This window comes from Rattus norvegicus, chromosome 18 (genome assembly GCF_021556685.1).
Source record: "Rattus norvegicus strain SHRSP/BbbUtx chromosome 18, alternate assembly SHRSP_T2T, whole genome shotgun sequence".
Classification (NCBI taxonomy): domain Eukaryota; kingdom Metazoa; phylum Chordata; class Mammalia; order Rodentia; family Muridae; genus Rattus; species Rattus norvegicus.
Genome location: NC_141551.1, coordinates 66,756,731 through 66,775,398, shown reverse-complemented (window position 1 = coordinate 66,775,398; position 18,668 = coordinate 66,756,731). Strand labels below are relative to the sequence as shown.

Here is an 18,668-nt window from a genome sequence, read left to right as displayed (position 1 = left end):
GGAGGAGACTATGCTGAACCAATTCAACTGTGCACAACATCAAGAGATTTTAAAAAATGCTGTAAATTGTTTTGCCAGAAACTTCATTGTGGGTTGACACCATGAAACTAAAAATGGGTGTCAGGGCTACTCTTTGAATTCTAATGTTTTATGAACTATTCTTTGGGGAGTTTGTATGTTGGTAAAAAGCATATGTTTTAGAATTATCCATAGATTGTAGATACATATTTAGAAAAGAGAGAACAATTGTATTCATTGCCTATTAGTACTAAGACTATTTAGGCTTCAAAATGTCTGCATTTGTTGAAGAAACTCAGTCTCTTAGGTTATTTTATGTCCTACATGTTACTTTGTGTGTGTGCGTGTATGCAAGAGTAAATGTGTAAAGGCATTATAGAAATTTGTAGTTTAAAGAGAATCCAGTCAGATTATGATCATATTAAAATCTAGATCTGACCTAGAGAAGGATGAAGAAGGTTGATTGACATGTCAACAGCAGATGCCTTAGATGAATCAATTTTAGGAAAGGGTGAATAAAGAATTTAAAATGCTGGATATTGATTCACCTAATACTATAAATTCTGTGTACTTTTTAGAGAGTTCAATTCTGCCCAAAGGGTAGTGCATGGTTTTTAACTGCTGGCATAAAATACAGTCCAGGGAACCATTCTGGGGACATTTTTCACTGAAGAGCTCATCAAACACAAAAAGATTGAGGAAGGGGTACTGAAAATGGACATGGACAACCACCAAAAAAAAAAAAATTCAATCCTTTTCACTGTCTAACCTGGTCTCAACCGGATGCCTTGGTGTTTTTCATCTTTATTAATTTGGAAATCTTAAACATCAACTAAATGAGTCACAAACAATTCCTGGAAAGAAATTGCATGAGCTGAAGTCCAAATGTAAAAGGAAACACAAAAATCGCATAGGAACCTCCTCTAAAAGCAATGCTCTGAGAAACTCTGTCCAGAGGAGTCATTTATTAGATTTGCTGTTTACTGTGCTTGTTGTATTTTTGCCAGCAACGGGAATACTAGAGGGCATCAAGTGAGTCATCGTTTATCTCATGTCTTGACACAACTAGACTTAATTATCTTTCCGTCAATTATTTTAGAACCATTTCACCCTCTAGCTTTGTATTAAGTCGCGTTGGCATGGTTACCAGCTCATTATTCCAAGTGTATTGATTCTATACCTCTTCAAAGCCATAAATTCCTCTTCCAATGCTAGTCCAATCAAGGCCCAGAATTATAGAGCCTGGTATCAGTTTCTGGGTCTAGAATTCATTGCGCAGATGAGAATTTTAAAGTAATAGCTAATTTCTCTAAATAGCTGTTAAAGATTCAACAGAAAAATATTAAGTAGAGAACACACAGGAGTCTTCAAAGCTTACAAATAACTGAATTAGTTGTGTGCTAAAGGATGCCTTTTATAAAGACATAAATTGTCAATACCAGTATCCTTTAAAAGCTCTGGGTTCAATTCTATCCAAATATCATTTAAAGTAAAGAATGCTATGATTCTATTCTTGCCACAAATTCTCCCCTTAGTCAGGGCCCTGTTTGTGGAGAAAAGTTGTTTCAGACAGTCGTTTTATAAATGAATATGGAATGTTAGATGAGACCACTGTTGCTAGACTCATTAGTAAAATATAAAGAGAAGACTATGTTCTTTTCCATTGCACAGGAAAGACACTAAGTTTAGGAACTAGTGAAGGAGGACAGAAAAACTGTGTCCCTTCACAAAAGAACCCCCATAGCTTCCTGCCTATCAGTTATTTTATATAGACCAGTGATTAATTGTTCCTGTATTCTCCATTCGGGGAACACTAAGGCAAATCTAGGAATTACTTTCCATTGTTTTTCTGGGAGAGTTTTCAAGTACTGTATACTATTTGGAAAGCATGGACACCTCTAAACACTTTGCAATGTACATGTTTGCTGCCCAAGAAAAGATTACTTGGCCACGAATATCAAAATGGTGGATTCAGAATCATAAGAGAACGAGTACTGAAATTCAACCAGCCCTGCTTAGGTAGATGGATCAATTACATTTGCAATATCAGGTGTTATGTGTGGGTCTGCTTTTCGTCTTGTTGTTGGGGTATCGGCCACCAACACACATGCAGGGGAGGTAATGAGAGGCATTATAAGATGGGGTCCCAGATCCCTTTTCTCAGGGTGAGAAAAGACAGGGGCTGGGACTAAGGCTGTTGTTCTCAAACTCATGGGCACTCTGACATTCACTGGGAACGATGAGGAGTTGAGAATGAAGGCTCCCATCCTCCTGTACCTGATATCTCTGGGGACCTAGAGCAGTTGGAAAAGGGACTTGCAGGCCTATGATGTGCTCAAAGCAGGGGGAATCTGGCTTAGTTCAGGGTGAATGCTAGGAGTACAGAGGGGCTGGAAGAAAAACCCTCTCCAGAAGACTTAGACACCGTTCTACATGACAAAGGCCTTCCTAACAGTGGTCCTTGATGAAGGATATAGTTGTTGCTTGTCCAAACTGCTTTATTCATGGTAGATAAGGATGCATATGATTTACTCAGGGTGAACCAGAGATTAAGTACCTGTTGTAGGAAGAGATGCCTAGGAAGGGCTACTCATTGACTAAACACTCATTAGCTAGTAGAGGCTCTACTAGCTGGTATGGCTCTCTTAGTGGGGAGTCATAGTCACATGCTCCAAGACAGGTATCTGGTCAGGAGTTAGTCCAAACTCCTGCCATTCCCAATTATGAGGGTTTTTTTTTCCTTTTTTTTTCAGAGCTGGGGACTGAACTCAGGGCCTTGTGCTTGCTATGCAAGCACTCTACCGCTGAGCTAAATCCCCAACCTCCCAATTATGAGTTTTATCAGGGTTTTGAACTTCATTACAACCATACTAGTTATTCTGTTTGGTGGCAATGTCCACTTCCCCACAGTTATGAATGGAGTATGGTTGCTTCATTTAGCATTCTAATTCCTTCCCTTGGTAAATAGAATCCAAATAGCGTGATACTTTATCAGCTTTCAGATGTTGTAATCTCTTTAATTTACTTTTTTTAACCTGGATTTTTACTTCAAATACTGAGTCTCCTTTTCAAAATTCCCCACTTGCTCAAAATGCCTCTACCAATTCTCATTGTGCGTTTGGATATTTTTAGAGAGTGATTTTTTTTATATGACTTCAAATTGATAGCTCAAAAGACAATTGTTGCTACTAGCTTAATATGTCTCCAAGTGGAATTGAAGTAGGCTTTAAACAGGAGCAAAAGTTAAATCTCTTTTCTTGCAATGATTTTCTAATAGCACTTGACAGGATCCTGGAGTTCAGGAAGTCATCACAATGAAGTTTGAGGGGGCAGACAGAAACTAGACAAGGTTTCTTATCAAGACCTCTGTTCCCTTAAAATTTAGGCAAGGCAATTTTTATTTATCTCATGTATCTTCTTGTGCAAGCTTTAGTTTGAGCATGCACCACTAAGTCCTCTAAGGTCTCACTTGCATGTTTCATTATTTTTTATAAAGGAGGAACCTTTGACTGTGGTTCTGTTGAGTCCATTAACAAGGGGTGCAGGCACACACTCAATCCTAGAGCTGGGCTCTGTGCTGAAGAGTCATGTTATTTAGCCAGTATATTCACATTAACACAGAGACCATGATTGCTTTGAGACCTGAAGCTACTATGGCATACATAAGGCAAAAGAATTTTCAAGTGACACCAGAGGAGGGAGAACAGAGAAACAAATATACACAACACACACACACACACACACACACACACATCCATACACAGAGAGAAAGAGAGAGAGAGAGAGAGAGAGAGAGAGAGAGAGAGAGAGAGAGAGAGAGAGAGAGCACACACGTGGTCTACTGACCACCAATAACTTTGACTACCTACTGGATCAAATCCTTCCTTAAGAAATTATCAAATTCCCTGCTGGCTTCTTTCTAGATCATTTCCCTTTGTAGCAGAGGACAGAAGTTTATTATTTATTTTTGTTTTTCTCAGAATCAACCTGGTCAAAACAAAACAAAAAAGTCTCTTGAAACAGTTTGTCAAAATAATGATCATGTTCTAGGCTCCAGAAACAGAATCTCAAGGAATATGGGTCAGATCTATATTTTGGTTTGCCAATGGCCAGTACCACATTAACAAAAGGATCGTTAATTCAATCAGCCTTTTATTGAGATCTTCATTTCATCAAACAGTAGTTCTAGCATCCCACAGCTGTAGTAAGCATTGTCTGTAAAAGTGAAGATTTCTGCCTGCCCAGATGTCCAGGAGGCTGCCAGACTCTCCTTCCCAGCTGGCTTGTTGGATTCTCATAGTTCAGATCTTACCCCTACTCTTGGCATTAAAGTTGTTGGATTCAAGTATCTAGTCACAAGTATTAAGCATCCATATGGTACTTTATGTCTGTACAATATTTTATTATCATTTTTAGTAGGCTTTTCTGCAACAACTCTCTAAGGGAGGGTTATGTTGGAGCTCTCACTTGATGGATTAAGAAACAGAGCCATCCTCAAGGTCTTGGTCAACAGCAGGGAGAAGACTGGTTGTCTCCAGGAGCCTGATGCTTCCATTTGACCTATTCCATCTTCCCTGGTTGCATAGCTTCTTTTTGCCTAGACAAGGTCTTGCCTTCTCTCTCAGCAGGCTCCTTCACCATTAGTTATTATGGAAGTTTTGTATAGATAAACCCAGTCAATATTTTATCTTCTGTTCTAGCACCTATAATAAATACTTCCCTTTTTATGACCTTTGGTTTGTTTCACAACCTCTTGGGATGTGCTCTGAGTAGGAGAAAGTCTGGGTTACTGTCTAAGAGCAATTAACTGGTGACACCTTGGAGACTGGCAGAGTTCTCACTGCAGTTTTGACTATCAAAAAAGGACTTATTAGCAGTACCATTATAAAAGAGCTTAATAAACACTGATATAATTTTAGGAATTCTTATAGAATCATCATTAAGACTTAAGAAGTCATCTATTGGTCTATATAGCATCACTATGAGAAAGTACATCTTCATGGATCTGCAGATATCAGCTCCAAAGGTGAGGGTTATTACTTAGACATTGTTATATATGTTTAATAATAACAGGGAAAGCATATTAATAGCAGGAATCATTCCTAAAATGAATTCTCCTATGGCCTTGCGATATAAGAGCGAACCTGTCACAGATTATATAATAATCTGAAGCAGACCATCTTAGGAGGATCATGTGCTAGTTATTAGTTTGACCCATTATGGCTCCTGATAACTCCTAAGCCCCAACATTTAGGGCATTGGTGGGAAGCCCCCTATCCTCAAGCACTCCTCAGTTATTGACAGTGAATGCCAAGTCAGCTGAAATCTCAGTGAGGAGCTAAGTATTTTTTTCTACCTGTGTAGTCCTTTTTCTCGTTTTGTTCTTAATTTTTCTTGGTTTGGTCTTCTTTCTGATACCTTTTGGTAACTCAAGTGAAGGCAGCTGGACACATTAATGCTCTTGGGCTGGGAGAAGATGCTCATATTGTCCTCTTGGCTATGGGACCCAAGTACAATCTAAACCTTTGGACTTAGACTGGATTGTGACTCTTTTCTGAGAGCCATTCAGTTTTGTTGGTGTTGTATTCTACTTCTTTTTTCCTTTTCCTTTTTTTTATTTCTTTCTTTTTTTCTGTGCTTCTCACCTCTATCTTTAGCTCCTTCCCTATGGGACATCTGGGTATCTTTAGGGGGATATCTGGGTCCCTTACTTTCTTCCCCAACTCCATTGGTTGTCCTTGGTCTGTTGATCTGTCCATGTCTGTCGGTTTATGTCTATAGTTTCATTTGGTTGTTTGAGTGCTGCTCAGTGTTTTACATTCAGAGGAGAAATGCCTGGGCTCCAACCTCATAGGTAGCAATGAATAGCCTAGTAAGAGCACCAGTGGAAGGGGAAGCCCTTGGTCCTGCCAAGACTGAACCCCCAGTGAACGTGATTGTTGGGGGGAAGGTGGTAATAGGGAGAGGATGGGGAGGGTAAGCCCATATAGAACGGGAGGGAGAGGGGTTAGGGGGATGTTGGCCGGGAAACCGGGAAGGGGAATAACAATCGAAATGTAAATAAGAGTGGGAGGGAGAGCTAAACCTACAGAGAGGCAGACACGCCTGGGAAACCAGAAGAGACTGCACTCTGCGCACATCCAGACGCCAGAGGAAAAAACCAAACGCCATCTGGAACCCTGGTGCACGGAGGCTCCCGGAAAGAGCGGCGCAGATCTCCTCGGTTGCTGCCGCTGCGGAGAGGTCTTAGGCAGTACCCCACGAGCACACTTGAGCCTCGGAACCTCAGGTAGGATCAACTTTTCCCCTGCAAGTGACCTGCCTGGTGAACTCAGGACACACAGAGGCAGAATTCCTCTGAGACCGGGCACTTCCTGTGTTTACCGGAAGTCCCACACCCGCGGATCCCGGCCCACAGCAGCTCTCTGCTCCCAAACCCCGTGGGAGAGAGACCTCACCGCCTGGTCAGGTGGGCACTCCTGAGGCTGCAGAGCGGAGGAGACCACCAACACTGCCCACCCCTGCCCACATCCCTGGCCCAAGAGGAAACTGTATAAGGCCTCTGGGTTTCCGTAGGGGAGGGCCCAGGAGCGGCAGGACCCCTGCGCCTGAGACACCGCCGGAACCTGAAGGAAACAGACTGGATAAACAGTTCTCTGCACCCAAATCCCGTGGGAGGGAGAGCTAAACCTACAGAGAGGCAGACACGTCTGGGAAACCAGAAGAGACTGCACTCTGCGCACATCCAGACGCCAGAGGAAAAAACCAAACGCCATCTGGAACCCTGGTGCACGGAGGCTCCCGGAAAGAGCGGCGCAGATCTCCTCGGTTGCTGCCGCTGCAGAGAGGTCTTAGGCAGTACCCCACGAGCACACTTGAGCCTCGGAACCTCAGGTAGGACCAACTTTTCCCCTGCAAGTGACCTGCCTGGTGAACTCAAGACACAGGCCCACAGGAACAGCTAAAGACCTGTAGAGAGGAAAAACTACAAGCCCGAAAGCAGAACACTCTGTCCCCATAACTGGCTGAAAGAAAACAGGAAAACAGGTCTACAGCACTCCTGACACACAGGCTTATAGGACAGTCTAGCTACTGTCAGAAATAGCAGAACAAAGTAACACTAGAGATAATCTGATGGCAGGAGGCAAGCGCAGGAACCCAAGCAACAGAAAACAAGACTACATGGCACCATCGGAGCCCAATTCTCCCACCAAAATAAACATGGAATATCCAAAAACACCAGAAAAGCAAGATCTAGTTTCAAAATCATATTTGATCATGATGCTAGAGGCCTTCAAGAAAGACATGAAGAACTCCCTTAGAGAACAAGTAGAAGCCTACAGAGAAGAATCGCAAAAATGCCTGAAAGAATTCCAGGAAAACACAATCAAACAGTTGAAGGAATTAAAAATGGAAATAGAAGCAATCAAGAAAGAACACATGGAAACAACCCTGGATATAGAAAATCAAAAGAAGAGACAAGGAGCTGTAGATAGAAGCCTCACCAACAGAATACAAGAGATGGAAGAGAGAATCTCAGGAGCAGAAGATTCCATAGAAATCATTGACTCAACTGTCAAATATAATGTAAAGCGGAAAAAGCTACTGGTCCAAAACATACAGGAAATCCAGGACTCAATGAGAAGATCAAACCTAAGGATAATAGGTATAGAAGAGAGTGAAGACTCCCAGCTCAAAGGACAAGTAAATATCTTCAACAAAATCATAGAAGAAAACTTCCCTAACCTAAAAAAAGAGATACCCATAGGCATACAAGAAGCCTACAGAACTCCAAATAGATTGGACCAGAAAAGAAACACCTCCCGTCACATAATAGTCAAAACACCAAACGCACAAAATAAAGAAAGAATATTAAAAGCAGTAAGAGAAAAAGGTCAAGTAACATATAAAGGCAGACCTATCAGAATCACACCAGACTTTTCACCAGAAACTATGAAGGCCAGAAGATCCTGGACAGATGTCATACAGACCCTAAGAGAACACAAGTGCCAGCCCAGGTTACTGTATCCTGCAAAACTCTCAATTAACATAGATGGAGAAACCAAGATATTCCATGACAAAACCAAATTTACACAATATCTTTCTACAAATCCAGCACTACAAAGGATAATAAAGGGTAAAGCCCAACATAAGGAGGCAAGCTATACCCTAGAAGAAGCAAGAAACTAATCGTCTTGGCAACAAAACAAAGAGAAGAAAAGCACACAAACATAACCTCACATCCAAATATGAATATAACAGGAAGCAATAATCACTATTCCTTAATATCTCTCAACATCAATGGCCTCAACTCCCCAATAAAAAGACATAGATTAACAAACTGGATACGCAATGAGGACCCTGCATTCTGCTGCCTACAGGAAACACACCTCAGAGACAAAGACAGACACTACCTCAGGGTGAAAGGCTGGAAAACAACTTTCCAAGCAAATGGTCAGAAGAAGCAAGCTGGAGTAGCCATTCTAATATCAAATAAAATCAATTTCCAACTAAAAGTCATCAAAAAAGATAAGGAAGGACACTTCATATTCATCAAAGGAAAAATCAACCAAGATGAACTCTCAATCCTAAATATCTATGCCCCAAATACAAGGGCACCTACATACGTAAAGGAAACCTTACTAAAGCTCAAAACACACATTGCACCTCACACAATAATAGTGGGAGATTTCAACACACCACTCTCATCAATGGACAGATCATGGAAACAGAAATTACACAGAGACGTAGACAGACTAAGAGAAGTCATGAGCCAAATGGACTTAACGGATATTTATAGAACATTCTATCCTAAAGCAAAAGGATATACCTTCTTCTCAGCTCCTCATGGTACTTTCTCCAAAATTGACCATATAGTTGGTCAAAAAACGGGCCTCGACAGGTACAGAAAGATAGAAATAATCCCATGCGTGCTATCAGACCACCACGGCCTAAAACTGGTCTTCAATAACAATAAGGGAAGAATGCCCACATATACGTGGAAATTGAACAATGCTCTACTCAATGATAACCTAGTCAAGGAAGAAATAAAGAAAGAAATTAAAAACTTTTTAGAATTTAATGAAAATGAAGGTACAACATACCCAAACTTATGGGACACAATGAAAGCTGTGCTAAGAGGAAAACTCATAGCGCTGAGTGCCTGCAGAAAGAAACATGAAAGAGCATATGTCAGCAGCTTGACAGCACACCTAAAAGCTCTAGAACAAAAAGAAGCAAATACACCCAGGAGGAGTAGAAGGCAGGAAATAATCAAACTCAGAGCTGAAATCAACCAAGTAGAAACAAAAAGGACCATAGAAAGAATCAACAGAACCAAAAGTTGGTTCTTTGAGAAAATCAACAAGATAGATAAACCCTTAACCAGACTAACGAGAGGACCCAGAGAGTGTGTCCAAATTAACAAAATCAGAAATGAAAAGGGAGACATAACTACAGATTCAGAGGAAATTCAAAAATTCATCAGATCTTACTATAAAAGCCTATATTCAACAAAACTTGAAAATCTACAGGAAATGGACAATTTCCTAGACAAATATCAGGTACCGAAGTTAAATCAGGAACAGATAAACCAGTTAAACAACCCCATAACTCCTAAGGAAATAGAAGCAGTCATTAAAGGTCTCCCAACCAAAAAGAGCCCAGGTCCAGACGGGTTTAGTGCAGAATTCTATCAAACCTTCATAGAGACCTCATACCAATATTATCCAAACTATTCCACAAAATTGAAACAGATGGATCACTCCCGAATTCCTTCTATGAAGCCACAATTACTCTTATAACTAAACCACACAAAGACCCAACAAAGAAAGAGAACTTCAGACCAATTTCCCTTATGAATATCGATGCAAAAATACTCAATAAAATTCTGGCAAACCGAATCCAAGAGCACATCAAAACAATCATCCACCATGATCAAGTAGGCTTCATCCCAGGCATGCAGGGATGGTTTAATATACGGAAAACCATCAACGTGATCCATTATATAAACAAACTGAAAGAACAAAACCACATGATCATTTCATTAGATGCTGAGAAAGCATTTGACAAAATTCAACACCCCTTCATGATAAAAGTCCTGGAAAGAATAGGAATTCAAGGCCCATACCTAAACATAGTAAAAGCCATATACAGCAAACCAGTAGCTAACATTAAACTAAATGGAGAGAAACTCGAAGCAATCCCACTAAAATCAGGGACTAGACAAGGCTGCCCACTCTCTCCCTACTTATTCAATATAGTTCTTGAAGTTCTAGCCAGAGCAATCAGACAACAAAAGGAGGTCAAGGGGATACAGATCAGAAAAGAAGAAGTCAAAATATCACTATTTGCAGATGATATGATAGTATATTTAAGTGATCCCAAAAGTTCCACCAGAGAACTACTAAAGCTGATAAACAACTTCAGCAAAGTGGCTGGGTATAAAATTAACTCAAATAAATCAGTAGCCTTCCTCTACACAAAAGAGAAACAAGCCGAGAAAGAAATTAGGGAAACGACACCCTTCATAATAGACCCAAATAATATAAAGTACCTTGGTGTGACTTTAACCAAGCAAGTAAAAGATCTGTACAATAAGAACTTCAAGACACTGAAGAAAGAAATTGAAGAAGACCTCAGAAGATGGAAAGATCTCCCATGCTCATGGATTGGCAGGATTAATATAGTAAAAATGGCCATTTTACCAAAAGCGATCTACAGATTCAATGCAATCCCCATCAAAATACCAATCCAATTCTTCAAAGAGTTAGACAGAACAATTTGCAAATTCATCTGGAATAACAAAAAACCCAGGATAGCTAAAACTATCCTCAACAATAAAAGGACTTCAGGGGGAATCACTATCCCTGAACTCAAGCAGTATTACAGAGCAATAGTGATAAAAACTGCATGGTATTGGTACAGAGACAGACAGATAGACCAATGGAATAGAATTGAAGACCCAGAAATGAACCCACACACCTATGGTCACTTGATTTTTGACAAAGGAGCCAAAACCATCCAATGGAAAAAAGATAGCATTTTCAGCAAATGGTGCTGGTTCAACTGGAGGTCAACATGTAGAAGAATGCAGATCGATCCATGTTTATCACCCTGTACAAAGCTTAAGTCCAAGTGGATCAAGGACCTCCACATCAAACCTGATACACTCAAACTTATAGAAGAAAAACTAGGGAAGCATCTGGAACACATGGGCACTGGAAAAATTTCCTGAACAAAACACCAATGGCTTATGCTCTAAGATCAAGAATCGACAAATGGGATCTCATAAAACTGCAAAGCTTCTGTAAGGCAAAGGACACCGTGGTTAGGACAAATCGGCAACCAACAGATTGGGAAAAGATCTTTACCAATCCTACAACAGATAGAGGCCTTATATCCAAAATATACAAAGAACTCAAGAAGTTAGACCGCAGGGAGACAAATAACCCTATTAAAAAATGGGGTTCAGAGCTAAACAAAGAATTCACAGCTGAGGAATGCCGAATGGCTGAGAAACACCTAAAGAAATGTTCAACATCTTTAGTCATAAGGGAAATGCAAATCAAAACAACCCTGAGATTTCACCTCACACCAGTGAGAATGGCTAAGATCAAAAACTCAGGTGACAGCAGATGCTGGCGAGGATGCGGAGAAAGAGGAACACTCCTCCATTGTTAGTGGGATTGCAGACTGGTACAACCATTCTGGAAATCAGTCTGGAGGTTCCTCAGAAAATTGGACATTGAACTGCCTGAGGATCCAGCTATACCTCTCTTGGGCATATACCCAAAAGATGCCCCAACATATACAAAAGGCACGTGCTCCACTATATTCATCGCAGCCTTATTCATAATAGCCAGAAGCTGGAAAGAACCCAGATGCCCTTCAACAGAGGAATGGATACAGAAAATATGGTACATCTACACAATGGAATATTACTCAGCTATCAAAAACAACGGCTTTATGAAATTCGTAGGCAAATGGTTGGAACTGGAAAATATCATCCTGAGTGAGCTAACCCAAACACAGAAAGACATACATGGTATGCACTCACTGATAAGTGGCTATTAGCCCAAATGCTTGAATTACCCTAGATGCCTAGAACAAATGAAACTCGAGACGGATGATCAAAATGTGAATGCTTCACTCCTTCTCTAAAAGGGGAACAAGAATACCCTTGGCAGGGAAGAGAGAGGCAAAGATTAAAACAGAGACTGAAGGAACTCCCATTCAGAGCCTGCCCCACATGTGGCCCATACATATACAGCCACCCAATTAGACAAGATGGATGAAGCAAAGAAGTGCAGACCGACAGGAGACGGATGTAGATCTCTCCTGAGAGACACAGCCAGAATACAGCAAATACAGAGGCGAATGCCAGCAGCAAACCACTAAACTGAGAATAGGACCCCCGTTGAAGGAATCAGAGAAAGAACTGGAAGAGCTTGAAGGGGCTCGAGACCCCATATGTACAACAATGCCAAGCAACCAGAGCTTCCAGGGACTAAGCCACTACCTAAAGACTATGCATGGACTGAACCTGGACTCTGACCTCATAGGTAGCAATGAATATCCTAGTAAGAGCACCAGTGGAAGGGGAAGCCCTGGGTCCTGCTAAGACTGAACCCCCAGTGAACTAGACTGTTGGGGGGAGGACGGCAATGGGGGGATGGTTGGGAGGGGAACACCCATAAGGAAGGGGAGGGGGGAAAGCTGGAAGAGTTTAAAGATTTCATAACTCTGAAATGTAAATAAGTAGAATGAAATAGATTACACTATGTAATATGGCTTATAAAAAGTAGTAATAACAAATATTTGCTAACTCACCTTAGAATCAATAACATAGCTTGCTTTTGTTAAGCCTATCAGCTACAAGTTATTTATACCACTAGTTCACAGGTGAAAGAAAAGGTCCAGCCATTTGGCTAATCCAGTGCAGATTCCAGAATAGGACTTCAAACTTCATAGATCACGTTTAATATGATTAACAATGTAGGCCTATTATTCAGTTTATGACAAAGACAGAGAATAAATGAGCAGGTGTCTGGCTTATCTTATTATAATGCCCATCGCTACACAAAGCTCTTTCTAATATTTTTTGAGAATTTCATATGTGAATACTGAATTCGTATCATTTCCATATCCCTTTCTTCCACTCCAACTCCTCACATGCATGTGCACACACATACACACACATCACTCCCTCTCATATATATATATAGATATATATTTATATACATATCTCTCATACATATATATGTATCAATAAATAAACTATCTCTATAATCTATCTTTATCTTCATTATATCTCTATTTCTATATTACTCTCTAATATATATCTTATATTACTCTCTAATATATATATATGCATATATATATATATTTCATGGAAGAGAACATACTACCAACTCTTTAAGGAAGTTCTTTTTCACTGTGTATCTCTAGATGTTAAACCTGGGGAGAAAATAATGACCATAGCCTTCTGGTCTTACTAGGACCTAGCTATTCATCTGTATATTGAGGAACACAAAGTTGTAAAGTGTATTAAAAAGATTGCTATTCTAAGTTAATACATCACCTGACAATCAGCATTCCTTAAAGAACCTGGATTCCTAAAAACAATTTTAAGCCCATATACAGTATCATTCCTTTGCTAATGAAATAGGCATTGACCACTATGTAGGTATTAAATGGAAAAGTAAGTTCCAGCAGACACTACATGGTGTAGAAGAGTTACTATCTGGCATTATGTATAGAGTGCAGGGGACAGAAAAAGTATTCTCAATGATAGGTGAAGGGCAAACATGACATTTCCATCTGATAAACTGGCCTATGCCAGCGTTCTAACTTACAGGTAAGCATGGTACAAGTTCATTGAAGAAACAGAGCAGAGGCCCAAGTAACCCAAGGTCATCGCTCAAGCTCAAGCAGAAGGGAAGGAGACTAGGACTAAGGGGTATCAGCAGAGATAGAGAGAAAGCGGACAGTATTGGAATAGAGCAGAATGAAGTAAGAGGGCTTAGCAATATGTTGGTATGCTTCAGGAATGACCCCCTCACTCTAGCTAGTGGAACTGAATAGATGATCTAGGTCAATTTGATGAGAACAGCGAAGCTAGTCAGGATTCACTGGAAGTATGTTATTATATATGAATTGGAGGCATCTATGAGACATCAAAGGAGTGATATCTGTGTTCACTTGAAGACTGGAGGATAGGCCTGGACCATAGATAACCTTGAAAGACACTCAGTTTATGAAAATATTGAAACCAATTGGAAGACGCAAATGTAGATCTTATTTTCCGTGATTTGACTTGGGAATAAAATTTTTGTGAAATATTGCCTCCTTCATCCACACAGCGACGACTTTCACACAGTGGCTGATTGTAATAATTGTGATAGAAACTGAGAGCAACTATGGGAAAAAAAGAAAAAGTTGCTAACTCCAAAGCAAGACCGGAAGAGATGAATCATGGGACCATTAGCAATAAAGGCCGAGCACGAGTGTTGAGCCTTCAAAAGAAACGGTGAAGATTCTGGGGAATTGGGAAGAAATCAAAGAGACTGAAATACCACAGAAGCAAAAGAAATAGACAGTTCCAAAAGGGAAGGAATGGTCCCCAGTGGCAGTTGTTGCCAAAGGTTTAAGTCAGAAGAGTGCTTGTCCATGTCACTAAGATCTCAGTGTGTGAGCACAATGGGTGACATTTTCAGTGGCACGACGAGACCTGATACCACATTGCACTGTGTGGAAGAATGTGCAAATGCAGACACTGAGTGTAGACAACTACAAGGAGATGTTGTTTTTCACAGAAAAGGAAAATACGTAAGAGGGCCTTCGTTTGTGGGTGTGTAAAAGGGGACAGATTGGAAGTGAGGAAAGCAGTATTCAGTCTGCAAGGAAGAGAGGGGACTTAAACCGGAAAGTTGGTGGGAAGGCTAGAGATCAAGGCTTACAAAGAACAGGTTAGGGGGTGTTGATAATTGGAGAATCTGGACTCATTTGGGTGCAAAATGTGTTTAGAGTTTCAGTGTATCTTCTCATCACTTCTGTGTTAATCTAAAGCTGCCATAAAATACAAAGTCTGTTTCTTAAAAATCAAAAGAAAATATAATTAGAAAAGAGGTCTTAAGAGGTTTGACTTTTCTAACATTTGAGAAAGGATGAATTACTTCCCACCTTGATATAACCAGGACTTTTATGACTAAAGTTCAGAAACCTAGTGATTCAAATAATGGTATAAGTTATAAGAAATAGAAACGAGATGGTAAATTATAAGCGGTTTCCTTTATTACTAATATTCTAATTATACTTTACATAGGTGACTGGAAATGGCCGTGGTGACTGGTGTTTGTGGGAAGTCTTCCTGGCTTCCCTTTTAGCCTCTGTGCTAACAACAGCGATCGGAGTACTCATACTAAGCTTGGTGAATAGAAGCACAAACCCCATTGTTATCCAGGTATCCCCAAACACTGAAGCCTCTACAGTTACACCTCAAACAACCTCTAGTCCTTCTCAAACAACAGCCATCACTTCCACAGGGTTGACGACCACCACAACATCCCCTGAAACTACAGCCACCACAGCCACCACGACTTCTACTGAATCTTCAGGGACATCCACTGCAGCGCCCACTGAAGCTAGTGTCACAACATCCATGGCTGTGACTTCAACTCAACCTGTGACCACAACAGCCACCACCACCACCACTCCATTTGTATCCACAAGCACAGCTACAACCTCTGCTGCGTCCACTGAAACACCAGCCACAAACGCCGACTCGACTCAACCTGAAACTACGGCAACTTCCGCGTCAAGTGAAACCACAACCACCGCCAGTACCACAACCACCGCCAGTAGCACAACCACCGCCAGTAGCACAACCACCGCCAGTACCACAACCACTGCCAGTACCACAACCACTGCCAGTACCACAACCACCGCCAGTACCACAACCACCGCCAGTAGCACAACCACCGCCAGTGCTACGGAAACTTCAACTCCTGCATAACCCATCAAGGAAGTGGTTATGACCATGGCTGCCATTGGGTCTCCATCTGGATCTCGTAAGTCACTATTGCAACAGCTGCTCGAATCAAGATGCCACCACGTTAATAATAAACCCTCTAACTGTGGAAGCCTCAATAGCACCAGATGCTACAACAACTGAAAATTAGTTGGGAGACAAAACAGTCATGACTTTCCTTATTGTTTTAATGGGACCTTGGTTCACTTAAATTGACAACTAATGCCACTTGCATTTAACCTACAACTGTAATTTCTGCCTACAATAAAAGTGCTCTTTATCCTCCTTATGTAAGTTATAATCTCCATTTGGCCATGGGAACCAGGCATAAATGCCACTTTTGACAGAATCACTGTCAATCATAAAAGTAATTTAGTGTATGACAAGTACACTTTTAGTTATCGTTCCTGTCAATCACCTTGTCCTTACTTCCACACTGACTTCTCCAAACTACCTCTTCCTTACTAGCTGAGTTGAACATATATCACTGACATGTCTCAGGCATGCCCACAAGAAGAATGCAAATTGGAGAATAGTAATCCGGATCATTATTAGTACAATAGTTATCCCAATTTTCACAAAAAACCAACCCATACTTACTAAATGTATTAAAATTTTTAATATGACTGAGCTTTTAAGTTATAAGACCCTTAACTTGGTTCTACAGCTCCAATAGCGTAATTCTGTACAGGCAAGCGAGCCAGCTGGTTCATAGGTAGGAAGTCACTAAAAAGTTTCATCTGAAATATAGCAAAATTAGGCATTTAGATTTTAGTAGATTTTTCCTTTTTTTTTTTTTTTTTTTGGAGCTGGGGACCGAACCCAGGGCCTTGCGCTTCCTAGGTAAGCGCTCTACCACTGAGCTAAATCCCCAGCCCAGTAGATTTTTCCTAAGTTTCACAACACTGCACTTCTCTGTGCATAAATTCATACATTAAAATAGAAATTTTATGCACAGAAAATTTGCACACATTTATTTATAAAAATGCTAAATTTAAATAATTGTTTCCTCTATGTTGAAATTTATTGTTTCTCTAGCCTCCTCTATATTATAAATATCTTATAATAATTTTTTCATAAATTTGGACATCATAATCTCTCATTGTATAGCCTAAAGACTCACACCATAGGCTGTTGATCTTTGAAAAAAATTTCAATTAGAGAAGACAAAAGTAATCATTAAACAACTATAGTATACCAGGCACTATCATAAAAGTTTCTCAGGTATTTGGCTCAATTTCTAGCTTTCACATTGTTCTTTAACCATAGGGTAGATCTGTGACTCAACATTTTCTCTATTACCCTTCCTGCTTCAGTAGCAGCTGAACTAGATAGGAGTTCCTCAGATTTAATATATTTAATTAATAACATTTGATAATTTTTATCTTCAAAGTAACTGTTGATCGAAAGTATGTATTTTTACATTTGTTCAAGAAATTCATTACTGAGCTCTTCTGTACACTTTGGTAGAGTGACCCTTCAAGATATATATAAATACGTATATATTATATATATGAGTAATAATTAAAGTATGCATAACTGGCATCCCAAACATTCAACTGTTCCTTGTGTTCAGAAATATTCAAATCTCTATTTGCTATTTTGAAATACATAATTATTTATTTTGATTAATTCAATATTATTCATTGTGCAGTCTACATCGATGTCATTTATCCATTTTCTCTTACCTCCCAGCCACTGGAAAAAACCACTTTACTCTCTACATTTAGGAAACCAATATTTAGAATCAAATGTGAGAACATATGATTTTTCTCTATGCTTGATTCATTTTACTTAATTTAACAGTTTCCAGTTCCAAAAATGGTGCTCATACGACAGAATTTCAAGATATATATATATGTATATGTATATATATATGGTTAAGCATATTCACTAAGTACAAATTTCACATCATATTCATCCATCCACCCACCCACCCATCCATGCACCCACCTACCCACTCATCCATGCATCCACTCACCCTCCCATCCATGCATTCACCCACACACCCATCCAGGCATCCACCCATGCACCGGCACTTTGTTTTCATTTCCTGTCTATTGTGAATGGTGCAGTGCATCAAGGACATGCAGATGACTCCTCAATCAGCGTTATTTCTGTTTGGTAAGTGCTCAGTGATGGGACTGTTGGATCACTTTGTCATCCTAGTTTTTAAAGTATACAATTTCCTACAATGTCTATATTAATTTGCATTCCCAATAATTTCATGTGAAAATGTCCCCTTTTCTTCATTTTCTCTATAATATATATATATATATATATGCATGCATATAATTTTAATAGTAGATACTCTATTGTATCTACATCATTGTGGTGCAGGAATACATTTCCAGCATTTGAGATTTGCATTATATTGGGGGACGGAGGGCATGTCAGAGAGTTGAAAGTGAGCACGTGGAGGATGTGAACAGGAGTGCCATCCCTCACACTCTCTCTACGGTAATCCTATGGGTTGCCTTTCCTTGCTGAATAAGTCCTGTGGGCAGCTGCCAGAGGCAGTGCAGCACGTCCAGTGGCTTTTGGGCCTCCTACTCCGTAGAAATTGGCAGCACCTGCCTCTTGCTATGATGGTCCCAAATACTTTATATCATGGCCAGAA

At 40.1% G+C, this 18,668-nt stretch overlaps 1 protein-coding gene across 1 annotated transcript; it reads left to right on the top strand.

Annotated features, from left to right (window-relative positions):
• Positions 1 to 14,718: 14,718 nt before the first annotated feature.
• LOC147999867 (uncharacterized) lies at positions 14,719 to 16,328 on the top strand. The gene is made up of 2 exons (XM_087593708.1): positions 14,719 to 14,847; positions 15,344 to 16,328. The coding sequence occupies exons 1-2, from the start codon at positions 14,719 to 14,721 to the stop codon at positions 16,031 to 16,033; spliced, it is 819 nt and encodes a 272-aa protein (XP_087449834.1). The 3' UTR covers positions 16,034 to 16,328.
• Positions 16,329 to 18,668: the final 2,340 nt, after the last annotated feature.

Bases quoted from the DNA above. Each gene is read 5' to 3' on its own strand.
- LOC147999867 (XM_087593708.1), top strand. From the start codon at position 14,719: ATGGGTGACATTTTCAGTGGCACGACGAGACCTGATACCACATTGCAC. The intron at 14,848-15,343 runs GTAAGAGGGCCT...TACTTTACATAG, and splicing joins TTCACAGAAAAGGAAAATAC to GTGACTGGAAATGGCCGTGG.